General features: G+C 44.5%; 1 protein-coding gene across 1 annotated transcript in view; it reads right to left on the reverse strand.

Moving 5' to 3' along the window:
• The window catches only part of PCP4 (Purkinje cell protein 4), a 104,381-nt gene that overhangs the window by 51,455 nt on the left and 38,338 nt on the right, over positions 1–14,588 (reverse strand). The window contains exon 2 of the mRNA XM_054974716.1: positions 128–179. Within this exon, the coding sequence (XP_054830691.1) occupies positions 128–179 (52 nt within the window). The remainder of the gene's footprint in view (positions 1–127; positions 180–14,588) is intronic.

The following is a 14,588-nucleotide window of genomic DNA, read 5'->3' on the forward strand; positions in this document are numbered from 1 at the left end:
GTAGATAATAATAAATAGACCCTCTTTACATATGAATTGGTGGACACAAAGAAATATATGTGATCCACTCTGTCACATGGTTTGATCCTAGGAGTGTCCATACTAAAATTATACATCCAGATCTTACCATTGTCACCAGCTGTCTTGTCTTTTCCATTTGCTGCTCCAGCACCTTGTCTCTGAGACAGAAAGAGAAAAAAAGGCAGAGTGCTTACATGTATTCCTTGTGAAAGCATTCTTTCATTTGAAGCTGATGGGCATTCTTGCTCACACATAGTGCCAATGGATGTAAAATCAGATGAGAAAATGTACAGATTCACATGGAACTGAAGATTCATTATGAAGTTTCAAATAATGAAATTTTCCACTTTCTTCTTTACCACATTCCTGGAATCTATGAAGCATCTGATTTTTTACATACACCTGGCTACATTTGCCCCAAATTGGATGCAACTACAAAGAAGATACAAATCCTCCCTAGGAACCGAAGTCAATACTTAGTACAGATATACAAAAATATTTTTAAATTTATTCTATATACAAAGTGCAAAGTGCTACAAGTGAATAAATATTACTAAATCCTAGCAATCATAAATACATTAAATATCATGTGTCTTTACAAAATACAACTTATAAAAGGTTCCAGATTTTCAAAAAGTACAAACAGACATAATCACAGATACTCACAAAATACATTCACAAAATGTCTAATCCCAGATTCTCAAAGAGTACATTCAGAGATGACTATACAAAATACAAAAGGAAAACTGTGCTTTTCTGTGTGGACAAGCTAGACATCCAGATACTGTAGTGAAATCATACATTCTTTTATAAAGTCTCTTTCTTTTCTTATATTCTAGGATGTCCAAGACCAGATATCCTCCAGGACAACCGCCAGGAACTAGCCGTCAAGAATAATTATAATGAGCAGTGTCCACAGCAGAATAATAACAAACAAGCAATATTCCATCACAGCATCACAGATTTTCTGTCCCAGTTTCCCATAGATAGTAAGAGATATAGGGGTGTGGAACACTCAGCATCTACCAATTTAAAACCCTGTTTTTCCTCATGCAGTATCTTACTTAGTCAGCTCTTAAAGGGGCAAACCAACTAATGCTATCTAATTGTAATATCACAAATAACAAGAAAAATCAACCACCTGATTTAAACCTTTGGGAGACACTGTATCTCACTCAAAAGTCCAGAATGATTCCCTCTTTAAGAGGTCCCTCTGTAAGTTACTCGACCTTTCAGATTTCACCACCTGTAGTACTGAGTACCTAAATTCATGGGCTCCTTTATGGCAATCTAAAAAATGCTGTACTAAAGGAGCCTCAATGTTCTTGTTTCTAATTCTTGAGAGGTGCTCCTGAACTCTGATCTTAACTGCCCTTTGCGTGCTGCCTATGTAGTATAATGGACATGTACACTCTATGACATAGACCACACTAGTGGTACTGCATGTTGAAAAGTCCCTCAGGCTGATAACATGCGAGTGAGAGTGTGACTACAAGTGACTTTCTTCATTTGGAGAACACTAAATTTTTCTCGCAAGGTTACCTGGGAAGTGAAGTCCGAGTGATCCTTCCCCTCTCTGTTAGAATTGCTGCCTGAAGAGCCACAAGAGGGCTTCGTTTGGGGGTGGGCAACTGCTACTTTCTCCCAGGGCATCTTGCAGGCTGCCTGCTCCCAGGGAGCTGCTCTGGAGAAAGCTGCTGCATCGGTGAAGCTTCAGCCACAGTAACAGTGGAAGGATCTGCTGCAGATTCTTCCACTGTCGCTGCGGCTGAAGCTTCACCGAGGCTGCCGCTTTCTCCAGAGCAGCTCCCCGGGAGCAGGCAGCCTGCAGGATGCCCTGGGAGAAAGTAGCAGCTGCACGCCCCCAAATAAAGCCCTCTTGTGGCTCTTCAGGCAGCGATTCTTTTTTTTTTTTCATTTTATTGGATGGGTTCACATACATTTCAAAAACATTTTACAACAATATACCCCTTTTCTTAATATATGTTATCCCACCCACCACCTCCCCTTTTCCCTTATTGACTCCCAACAGCTTTCTGACCCCTTTTCCCCTAATAATTAACTCTAGTCTAAGTTGCTTTCCCCTATTGTTTAAGGCAGTTTTATCTTATATTTCTAATTCTCTCAGTAGTTATCAAGAGACCACAACTGATCTTTCACATCCCATTTCTTTTCTAAATATTTTTAAATTTGCCCCAATCTTCCACAAATTCCCTTGGATTTCATTCTTTCAATTTCCTTGTTAATTTGTCCATTTCCGCCATGTGCAACAATTTCTGAAACCAATCTTGAATTTCTGGTAGCTCCTCCTGTCTCTGGTGTTGAGCATACAGTAGTCTTGCAGCCACCGTTATGTAATAAATCAGGACTCTATCCTTAACATTAACATTTTCCATATTTAACCCCAATAATAACAGTTCTGGGCTTTTTGCTGTATTACTTTTCAAAATTGATGACATTTCAGCAAAAATCTTAGACCAAAATAGCTTAGCTTTTTCACAAGTCCACCACATATGATACATTGAACTTTCATGTTTTTTACATTTCCAGCATTTGTTTGACATTTGATTGTTGGCATTTGCTAGATTTTTTGGTGTTAAATACCATCTGTACATCATCTTATTGCCGTTCTCTTTTAGACTAGTAGCTGTCGATATTTTCATTGTGTTTCCCCAAAGATATTCCCAAGTGTCCATTGTAATTTCTCTATTAAAATTCAATGCCCATTTTACCATTTGAACTTTAACTGTTTCATCCTCCGTGTACCATTTCAACAAAAGTTCATATATCTTAGAGATAATTTTTAGGCCATCACCTAACAAAAGTTCTTCTAGGTCCCCATGCTCCTGTCTAAAATCTTTCTTTCTTTTATCCGTTTCAAATAGATCTTTAATTTGCCTAAATTGTAACCATCTATATTGAAATGGTTATATTGTCTTTAATCCTAGGTTCATTTTTGTCCCACTTCAACAGTTCTTTGTAGATTATCCATTCTTCTCCTTTATATTCCAGACTTGGGTTCACAACTTCAGCTGGTACTATCCACAATGGTCTTTCTTCACTTAAACATCTTATATTTTTGCCATACCACAAAGAGGTTCTTTCTAACATAATGATGAAGAAACATAGAGTCCATTTTGTATTTATCATACTACAAATATGCATGCCATCCAAACAGCTTATTATGTCCCTCTAGAGCCAATAATTTATGATTAGACAATTTTACCCATTCTCTCAGCCAAGTTAGGCATATTGCCTCATGATATGTTCTCAAATTTGGTAATTGCAAGCCCCCCTTTCTTTGGCATCACAAAGCACTTTCATTTTTATTCTGGGTTTCTTCCCTGCCCACACAAATTCTGCAATTTTTCTCTGCCATTTATCAAACTCCTTTTTGTCTTTTACAATTGGAATTGTTTGTAATAAAAACATCACTCTAGGTAATACATTCATTTTAACTACTGAAATGCGACCTAACAGAGACAGATTTAGTTTATTCCATTTAATCATATCTTTTTCTATCTGAGTCCATAGTTTTTCATAGTTGTTCTTAAACAAATCTACGTTCTTAACTGTTAACTCAATTCCTAGGTATTTCATTTTCTGAACCACTTCGCAATTTGTTATTCTCATCAAGTCCTGTTATTTCTCCTTTCTCATATTTTTACAAAGCAATTTGGACTTAGCTTTGTTTATAAAAAATCCTGCCAAGTCTCCAAACTCCTTAATTTTGTCCAATAATATTGGTAATCTCTGAGTTGGTTTTTCTACTAAAAACATCACATCGTCCTCAAAAGCTCTAAACTTATATGAGAAACCTTTGATCTTTATTCCTTTAATGTCTTCATCCTCTGTTATTTGCCTCAATAGGACTTCCAAAACCATCACAAATAATAAGGGCGAAAGTGGGCATCCTTGTCTCGTACCTTTTCTTACCTTGAATCTTGCTGTTACATCGTTATTTAAACATAGTGTCGCTCTTTGGTTCTTGTAAATAGCCTTCACTGCCTCTATGAAGTCTTTCCCCAAGTCCATCTTTTCCATTGTTACAAACATAAAGTCCCAATTTAAGTTGTCAAAGGCTTTTTCTGCATCCGCAAAGAAAAAGCCTATCTCCTTATCAGGGTGCTTGTCATAATATTCCACGGCATCTAACACCACTCTCAAATTGTCTCTAATTTGTCTATTTGCTGTTCTCCAATCCAATCCATTAGTAGTTTCTTGAGCCTTTCTGCTAATATCTTGGCGAAAATTTTATAGTCATTATTTAATAAAGATATTGGCCTGTAGTTCTTTACATCCGTTAAATCTTGTGACTCCTTTGGTATCAATGAAATAGTGGTTTTGTTCCAGGTGTCTGGAAAGCCTTCTCTTTTCAAAATACCATTCATCAGCTTTTGTAGGGATTGCACTATGTCCATTTTCATTATTTTATAAAACGTTGCTGATATTCCATCCGGGCCCGGTGCTTTCCCCACTTTGGTTGACTCTATGGCATCCAAAATTTCCTGTTCCGTAACTTGGCAATTTAAGGTCTCTTTCATTTCCTTTGTAATCTTTGGTAATTTAGCTTTTTCCAAGTATTCATTGATTTTCCCTTGTTCTATTGTTCTTTTCTGAAATAATTTGGCATAATATTTATAAAAAGCTCTCTTTATTGCTTGATGGTCCATTAATTCTTTCCCATCTTCTATTATTTTATTAATTATTTTTTTCTCGTTCCTCTTTTTAAGTTGCCAAGCTAGATATTTCCCTGGCTTGTTTGCCCCTTCAAATGATTTCTGCTGTAATGTCCTCAGTTTCCAATCTAGTTCTTTATTAGCAAAAGTCTTTAACTGTTCTTGCAATAACTTAATTTCTTGGATTATTACTTTCTTACCCGGTCTTTTCTTTAACTCTTCAGGCAGCGATTCTAACAGAGAGGGAAAGGACCACTCGTACTTCACTTCCCAGGTAACCTTGCGAGAAAAATCTAGTGTTCTCCACGTAAAGAAAGTCACTTGTAGCTTTGCTCTGAGTTATCACTCACTACAAAATTATTGCCCGTGGCAGCTAAATCACATATGTTACATCTGCCACAGTGAAAATGCCCTTTAGTAACAGTTTCCCTAGGGCAAAAATCTTAATGCCCCAGTGATTTAGTGTGCCTAAAACCTATATTTGGAACCTTATCGCATTCTGGAAGGTGCTATACCAGATGCCAGTGTTTTTTAACTAGCCTACTGATGTCCCTGGATAAGTGAGTGTAATCTATTGCCCACCTTACATGATGTTCCTGAGTTTTATTTTTACTTTTAAATAGTTCCCCCGTGGAATAACAGCCACTCTTTCTACTGCTAATTGCAGTACATGTTGGGGTATCCCCTGTCAAAGAGACCCCTGCCAAGTTGCCGACTTTCTCTCAAATAGTCCTCCTCTAGTGTCAAATTGCAGCGCAGCCGCAAGTACTAACCAAAGGGTAAGTTTCTGCGCAAATGTTCTGGATGATGGGATGTGAAAGTGGTTGAAGACATGCCTTTAACTGAAGAGGCTGCTATGGTCACGATGGATGTAAGCTCCTTATATACCTCAATCCCACATGAAGACGCTAGACACGTAGTTTATGATGCATTAACATCTACAGGTTGCTCTATAGTTCTCTTCCTTATGAACTTAACAGATATCATTTTGGAAAAGAATTATTTCCATTTTGATAAGGATTTCTTTTGGCAAGTTAAAGGAGTAGTGTTGGGTAGCCTTGCGGCTCCCAGCATCACGAATCTTTTTATGGCTGATTAGGAGGTAGCATACTTAATGAGACCATAAATCCCTTCTATAGAAACATTCTTTTGTACAGGAGGTATATTGATAATGTGTATCTAATTTGTGATCATATAGACATAGTGGAACCTCTGGGCAATTGGGTGAATACCAAGCATCCATCTATTCAATATACTTGGCACTGTGGCAAGATTCGCATTAACTTCCTGGATGTAGTTACTTATAGGACAACATCTGACCATATTGGAATTAGACCATATTTTAAAAGTACTGATAAAAATTCCCATCTTCATTTCACATCCCATCATCCAGAACATTTGCACAGAAACTTACCCTTTGGTCAGTACTTGCGGCTGTGTCGCAATTCGGTTTAGCCAAATTGGATGTAGGCAAAATGTAGGGTAGATTAAAAAAAAACTATCAGAGAGACATGGTATCTAATGGTTTCTCCCTGGAATAATTTTGGGAGCTCTCATGTCCTAGGTTTCGCACAGACATTGCTTCTCTGATTTTGAAGAGTTTTGATCCCACTTTTTTATGCATCAAGTATTTCTGCAAACCTGGTTCTTGCTGAAATGTCTTCCTATCTGTATGTGACTCCACTATGCAGAATTAAATGTATGATAATATTTATAATATTTATAATATTTATAATATTTATAATATTTATAATATTTATAATATTTATAAAAATAAATCTGTGATCCACTAGGATACATAGATAGACTCTTAACTAACCTTGACAAATCAAGCAACAATTTTCTTTAAAAATGAGAAAATAGTTTGGTTTATTCTGGACCAATTATAAATCAAATTAGACACAGTCACAACCCAATGATATCATTAGGAATGCAACTGGGTCCGGATTCAGTTTCGTTTTCTCGGCCATGTCAGACGCTACTCTCCGCAGGTCTGGGAGAAAGCGCCTGAGCAGCCTGACCGGGCGGCTGACCTGAGAAGGTTAGCCCCCAGGACTCCCAGTGAGGAAGGCAGGGTCCAGAGCGCTGCGGGAAGAACCCCCTGAAGTCGATGCAGGGGGTAAATTGCCCGTTTGCTCCTACGGAGGCCGGCAGATGTGCACGGCACCTTGAGTGCTGCCGGGCCATGGAAAACGGCAAAGAGCAGAACTAGGCAAAAGCCTGTAAGTAAGCGAATCCCTTCTGTTATTACAAGCGTACGTGGATTGGTGGGATCTGAAGCTAAGAAGGCTCGGGTTTCTTCCCCCTCACTGAGTTTCAGAACTTGGTCGGCGGTCTCCCCCCCCCCCTAAAATGGCGACGAAAAAGCAGAGTCCCGCTTTGGGCAAGTCAATCTTGGCTGCCCTGCAGGGAAAAGGAGAGTCTCTCAAGGACTTAGTGAAGAGGTCGGTTATCAAAGCCATAAAGCCCTTTGTTGACAAGCTAAACGAAATGGATCAAAGGGTGGGCTTAATTGAGAGCGAAGTGAAAACCATTAAGGAAGCAGCAGGGGGGGCAGAGAAGTCTGCTCGGGAAAATGCATCACTCGTGAGGGCAACGAACAAAGAATTAAAGCTGGTGGAGAACAAGCTGATCGGGCTACAAGTGGAACGAACACAGACAATTTTGCGTCTCCAGAACGTGAAAGAGGAGCAAAATGAGGATTTAAAGGATCTTGCCTCGGAACTATTGGCGACACCCGAGAGGGCAACTAAAGAAGAAGTAAAAAGTGCTATTTTGGAAGTCTGTCGGGCTTCTTCAAAATATGCAACGAAGCGTCAGCTGCCTCACGAGATCATCATTGATTTTTCATCTAAGAGGATCCGGGACACTATCCTATATAACTCATACAATGCAGATCTGGACTTTTTGGGTAACAAGGTTAAGATATTGAAGGACGTTCTATTCTTATCTCGGAAAAGAAGATTTAAGTATAAAAGGTTTGCAGCTCTTCTGAGGGAACGTGGAATAAAGTATAAATGGTTATTTCCGGAAGGTATCTGGTTTAGTTACAAAGATCAATTATAAGATAACATCAGAAGATCTGCTAAGGGACTTTGAGGGCAAAAACCAAGAGTTCCAGCAAGAGGCTAAGCAAGAAGAAAAGGATTCGCAGTCTGAAGGGGGAGGGGAGGAGGGAACGAGCATGGTGACTGCAGCTGTTCAGAGAGAACTGCGTCCGAGGCCCGGGGGGGGGAGACTTAATTTGGATAGCAATCTGTATTTTGTAAGGTCAACCATTCCATCAGTATTTTACAAAGTTTTAATTTTAAACAATGGCAGTATGAAGGGAAAGCATTATTTGTAGTGTAGTTGTTATATGTTGTTGTTGTTGTTTCTCCCTTCCTCTGCCCCCCTTCCTTCCTTCTGTATTGTTAGTTATTGTAAGCAATTATAAAAAAATAATAATAAAAGTGGGGGGGGGAAGGAATGCAACTGGGTCCAATCTGGTTCATACATTTTTGAGAAAATACCTTAGTTTATTCTAAACCAAATGACATCCAGTCATGCTCCCAATGGCATAATAGGTAGTATGAGTGGGCCCAATTCCTCATGATCCCTCATGCACTTATGATTTCCCAAATCTCTCCCCACTAGGGGTGTGCAATTCGGGTTTCTGAAACCCGAAAGAAACCCGAAACAAACTTGTTTTGGGTTGTTTTGGGTTATCTGAAACGTTTTGGGAAACCAGAAATGTTTTGGGTTATCCGAAACAAAATAACGCGAAACGTTTCGGGTTGTTTCGGGTTGTTTCGGGTTTTTCAAAGGGAAAATGCCTTCCCGGATGCCTGGGGGAGGCATTTTCCCACCGAATCAAGCCAAAATTGGTGGAGACCTTCCTCTAACATCTCTCTAACAACCCCCCAAGTTTCAGACCGATTGGGCTTTGGGGGGCCATAACAGGTCCCCCTATCCTCGCATAAGAAAGGGAAGGGTGAGCATATTGTTAGCTTGCTGCTGCTCATCTTCTTCTTCATTTTTTCCTATGGGGAAAAAATGAAGAGGCAGGCTTCCTTTGCCAGGGGTGGCATTTTGCATGCAAAATGCCCCCCAACGCTCTGGGACCCTTCTCCCACCCCCACCAAGGCTCAGCCTGCTCCCACTGGGGGGGGGCATTTCATGGCCTCCCCAAGTAGGTGCTCTTTTCTCTACTACAGCTGGGGGAGGCTTGTTTTGCCAGGGGTGGCATTTTGCATGCAAAATGCCCCCCAACCCTCAGGGACCCTTCTCCCACCTTTCCTCCCACCCCCCACCAAGGCACAGCCTGCTCCCACTTGGGGGGGGCATTTCATGGCCTCCCCAAGTAGGTGCTCTTTTCTCTACTACTTACAGCTGGGGGAGGCTTGTCTTGCCAGGGGTGGCATTTTGCATGCAAAATGCCCCCCAACCCTCAGGGGCCCTTCTCCCACCTTTCCTCCCACCCCCCACCAAGGCACAGCCTGCTCCCACTTGGGGGGGCATTTCATGGCCTCCCCAAGTAGGTGCTCTTTTCTCTACTACTTACAGCTGGGGGAGGCTTGTCTTGCCAGGGGTGGCATTTTGCATGCAAAATGCCCCCCAACCCTCAGGGGCCCTTCTCCCACCTCTACTCCCACCCCCCACCAAGGCTCAGCCTGCTCCTACTTGGGGGGGCATTTCATGGCCTCCCCAAGTAGGTGCTCTCAGCCCCCAAAGTCCACCCCCTACAGCCCCACACAAACCCAATTCCCCCCCAGCTGCCACACACAGACCCAAATCCCCACATTAGCCCCTCACAGACCCAAATCCACCCCCAGCAGCCCCACACCCATAACCCCAGGAACAGGCTGGCAAAGGCCAGCCCTCTCCCTTTGTTCCCTATGCTGGGAACTTCTAAACTCTCTTTCCCTGGGCAATTCTGCACAGCCCAGGGGTGCCACAATGGTGGGCACACTTCTGAGTGCCAGCTGGTCCCTGTGAAAGAGCACCTGAACCACAGACACCCGCCCTCAAATTCCCCCACCACCTACAGAGATGGCTGGCCAGCCAGCCCCATTGTTCCCTATGATGGGAACCAACTGCACAACAAAGAATAAAACATGAACAACACAAAATAAAGTTTTCTAAAAATTATTTTCTCCCTTTCAAAGTACAAGTAGGCAAAGCATTATGACACATTACACCAGCAGTCCCCCACACAGAAAAATAACACAACTCACTTAACATCAGAGAATCACAAAAGCACAATTCCTGTCAAAAACACTTTATTTCTTGAACAGCTTTAGGTTACACAGCAGGGGGGCACACCAAAGGGCATTCCAGCATTCCACCTCACAAAAATAACACAACTCACTTAACATCAGAGAATCACAAAAACACAATTCCTGTCAAAAACACTTTATTTCTTGAACAGCTTTAGGTTACACAGCAGGGGGGCACACCAAAGGGCATGGCAGCAGTATCTTACACAAAAATAACACAACTCACTTAACATCAGAGAATCACAAAAACACAATTCCTGTCAAAAACAAGCCTCCCCAGCTGTAAGTAGTAGAGAAAAGAGCACCTACTTGGGGAGGCCATGAAATTCCCCCCCCCCCAAGTGGGAGCAGGCTGTGCCTTGGTGGGGGGTGGGAGGAAAGGTGGGAGAAGGGCCCCTGAGGGTTGGGGGGCATTTTGCATGCAAAATGCCACCCCTGGCAAAGGAAGCCTGCCTCTTCATTTTTTCCCCATAGGAAATAATGAAGAAGATGAGCAGCAGTAAGCTAACAATATGCTCACCCTTCCCTTTCTTATGCAAGGATAGGGCGACCATGTTATGGCCCCCCCAAAGTCCAATCGGTCTGAAACTTAGAGGGTTGTTAGAGAGGAGTTAGAGGAAGGTCCCCACCAATTTTGGCTTGATTCAGTGGGAAAATGCCTCCCCCAGGCGTCCTGGAAGACGGAGGCATTTTCCCATTGAAAAAACCTGAAAGAAACCCGAAACAACCCGAAACAAACCCGAAACGCTAGCCATTTCGGGTTTTGCTGCTTCTGAAACAAGAAACACGAAACAGAGTGCCTTTGCACACCCCTACTCCCCACCAATCCATACCTGGTGGTAGATGCCATAGCTGTATCAGCAAAAGAGAGTTCTCTCTCTCTTCTCCCTCTTCCTACCACAATACCCTAGCCGGAAGGAAAGAGATCTGCCTCTTTTCCTTCTGCCCAGCAACAGTACTAATTAGAGGAGTTGCAAGTTGACTAGGTGGGTGGGAGTCAATAAAATCCAACCTAGGGACCCACTGTCTAAAAGTATCACATTCGCCATATCTGGTAGTATTAAGTATCCCTCAAAAACAAATTTTTAAAGTGAAATTTGAAATCTTTTCAAAATGAAAACATTCTAAGTCTTGGTTTATATAAGTGGCAGAATGAGGTGGTAAGAGGGTTGCCAGTAGAAGTGAGCATGAACCAAAATACGAACCAAAGTTTGTCACGAATGGGGCCAGTTCATGGTTTGTGAATCAGTGGTTCATGGGAGCTCATTTCTCACGAACCATGACTAATATTAGCCTGGTTTGTTTTCTTCATATTTCAGTTCATCAGTGCAGACAGCCTGGTGACGATCAGCTTTCTGCAATGGGGGGATGGGCTCTCTGCAGACCTTCTGCTGACCTGGAAGTGACGTTTTCACGAACCAAACAAACCGGTTCACAAACCGGGGCAAGTTCATGAAAGTTCATGGTTCGTGAAACGTGACAAGCCATGAACCGCACAGTGCAAAATTTTCCCAGTTCATGCTCATCTCTAGTTGTCAAGTGAAGGTAAAGAAATTCTTGGAGATTTTGGGGGTGGTGCCTGGGGAGTTGGGGTTTAGGGAAGGGAGGGACCTCAGTAGAGCATAATGCCTTAGATTCCAGTATCCAAAGCAACCATTTTCTCCAAGGGAACTGATCTCTGTGGAGGTCGGCAACCCTAGGAGGTACAATCCTGCTTGGGATCTTCTGGTTACAGGAGCATGTGTCAAATTTCTTAATGTTCTCAAGTTTAATTTAATTTATTTATTATTTCTCAGTGAGACTCAAGGCAGATTACATAGTGTAAGTCAAACTATGACTGGAATATCCCATAAACAATGCAGCAGGTTACAGCAACAGTCAGTACATAGTAGTACAGTGTGCAGTCCCATTCCTTTTCCAAAATAATTCTCTGAATCATTTTGATACAGTACATATGTTAAAAAAAACCCTCTCCTAAATAATTCAGTTTTGCAGAGTTTGTGGAAAACCAGGAGAGTGGGAATCTTAACCTCATCAGGCAGGCCATTCCACAAGGTGGGAGTCACAACAATGAATGAGCATGTGTGGGCAGTTGTTGATTTTGCCCATGTGCAGAGTGGTACCTGAAGAAGACCCTGTTCAGATGAGTAATGCTGCCAGGAGGGAAACCCTAAGTATGATAATGTCAAGTCACATGCTTCTGTTCCAAGGAAATGCAGTATGTTCAGCCTGATCTGTAGTTAGACCTAAGGCTCATGCCTTATTATTCCATACCAGATAATTCCTACCTTTAACAGAGAAGTGCCAAAGTTTGCTTCCTGTGAAATTCCAAATTGTGGTGGGTTTGAGTTGCTTAGTGAGGATGCATTGCACCCATGATCAGAAGTAGACATGGGCACGATCGGAATTACGGACTGAAAATTTCCCCGATTTTGGCGTTTGAGCCATCAGGACCGGGCTGATCGGTTCCGTCCACGGCTCCCAGTTCAGCGCTTGGGTGGGGTGCTCTATCGGGTCTCGATCGGATCGATCAGTTTACGTTCGGGATTGCAGTCTGCAGACAGTCTGGCGCCAGCCATCTGTTCCCAAGGGAACGGAGCCCCATGGAAACGGAGCCTGGGGAATGCCGGAGCTGTTTGGCCTCCTTCTGTCATCCTGGAAACGCGAATGGAAGCCCAGCTTTACTTGATCAGCAGGGCTTCCTTCCAACCATGGAGCAGCCAGAAAAGCGCGCGCCCATCTCGTCCATTTGGGAGAAGAGAGGGGAGGGCGGGGGAAGGGGGTGTTCTTCTGTAGCCATGGGCACTCGAATCTCATCCCTGCAAAGCCTGAGAGGCAGCTCTTACGGCCAAACACAGCCCTCCTGCGTAGCAGACCCAGGCTTTATAAATAGCCATGTGCTGCGCAACAAAGTTTCACTTTCTGCTTGCGGGTGGAGTGGGACAGAGGCAAGCTCTCGCTTCCTGCTTTTGGAGAGAGAAAGCACAAGAGAGAGGGGGGGAGCTTTAGCTTTGGGCTTCAGCGGATAGGGAATTAGGGAATAGGGAGCTATCTCCTCTGGTTCCAGGGCTGCCGCCTAGCTCTGGGGCCAAGCTCGGCGGGCACCTTGGCTGAGGGCTCAGGTCTGGGGGGGAGTGATGCAGCTGGGGTTGGGCTCTATTCCTATTCTCTCTCTCTGCTTCCAGGGCTGCCGTCTAGCTCTGGGGCCAAGCTCAGTGGGCACCTCCTTGGCTGAGGGCTCACACAGTATTACACACTCTAGTGCCTGGTCACTCTGGCCTGGGGGAGTGGTGGTGGTGGTGGGTGGGCTAAGGCTCTAGTCTCTTCCCTCTCTCTTTCTCTCTCTGCTTCCAGGGCTGCCGTCTAGCTCTGGGGCCAAGCTCAGTGGGCACCTCCTTGGCTGAGGGCTCACACTCTGTCATCTCCTCCTGCATTGTTGGCTGGCAGTATGAGGCTCCAGATGGGGGGAAAGAGTGGTGGTGGGGGAAAGTGCAGTGATTGTTTTGGTTGCGGCATGGGAAACAGTGCTGCACAGGGCTTTGGAGCAGCAGGGACTCCCGCTCCCCCCAAATTACCAGTTGAGGCTGTGGAGGAGGAGGCCAAAGAACCCTTGCTGGCGGCGGAAGAGGAACTGCTAAAAATGTTTGCAGAGGAGGAGGAGGAGGGCGAGGGATCATTGGAGGAATGGTTGGGGTTCGAGGAGACCTCCAGCATGTCCCCATCCCAGAGTACCAGTGATACTGTCCCTGCATGCACTCCACCCACCACTCCGTCTTCCGTTGCAAGCCCCGTGGCACAGCCAGCAGCAACCCTTCATCCTCCCTCGCCTGGAACCTTAAGCGGGCCACAGTTCAAGAGCAATGTTTGGAGGCACTTCCGGGCTGTTGGAAATGACCCCCGCGCGGTGCGGTGCTGTGCATGTGGGACTATGGTGCGCAGGGGCAATGACCTGCAGCACCTGTCATCGTCGAACCTCACTTGGCACCTGAAGAGGTACCACCCGAGCCTGTGTTCTCCCTCCTCGAACAGCGAAACTTCTTTGGGGGGGAAACGGAGGACCGTCAGCCAGTCTGATCCGGGATCGGTGGGAGGGTCTCCAGAATGCAGCCACAGCAAGAAGCCATGTCCTGAGGGTGCGGTTGGTGGGAGTGGAGGGCTCAGGCAGGCCTCCCTGGGGGAAGTTGTTCCCTCAGGGTCAGGGGTGGTGCTGCTGAAAAGGGTGAGGTCAAGGGCTCAGGAGGCGGGCATTCATGCGGTGGCACAGACGATCGCCCTGCAAGGCTTCCCCCTGTCGGTCATGGAGGGCGCGGGCTTCCAATTCCTGCTCAACCACTTTGCCCCATGGTTCGAGATGCCGTCACGGCAAACCGTTGGGCGTCGTGTCGTGCCCGCCCTGTACGAGGTGGTGCGAGACATGGTGCGAAGAGACCTGGCAGCAGCCAAGGGCAGAACAGTCCACTTCACAGCAGACCTGTGGAGCAGCTACCATCACGGGTACCTGGCCATCACCACCCACTGGTGGCAACCGCAGGAACTCCGCTCCCCCCAGGACAAGATCTGGCCACCCGAAAAAGTCCTCCAAACTGAGCCCGGGCTACAGGGTGGTTCTCATTCTGGCCCGGGGGATGGA

Source organism: Eublepharis macularius, chromosome 3 (assembly GCF_028583425.1).
Source record: "Eublepharis macularius isolate TG4126 chromosome 3, MPM_Emac_v1.0, whole genome shotgun sequence".
NCBI classification, from domain to species: domain Eukaryota; kingdom Metazoa; phylum Chordata; class Lepidosauria; order Squamata; family Eublepharidae; genus Eublepharis; species Eublepharis macularius.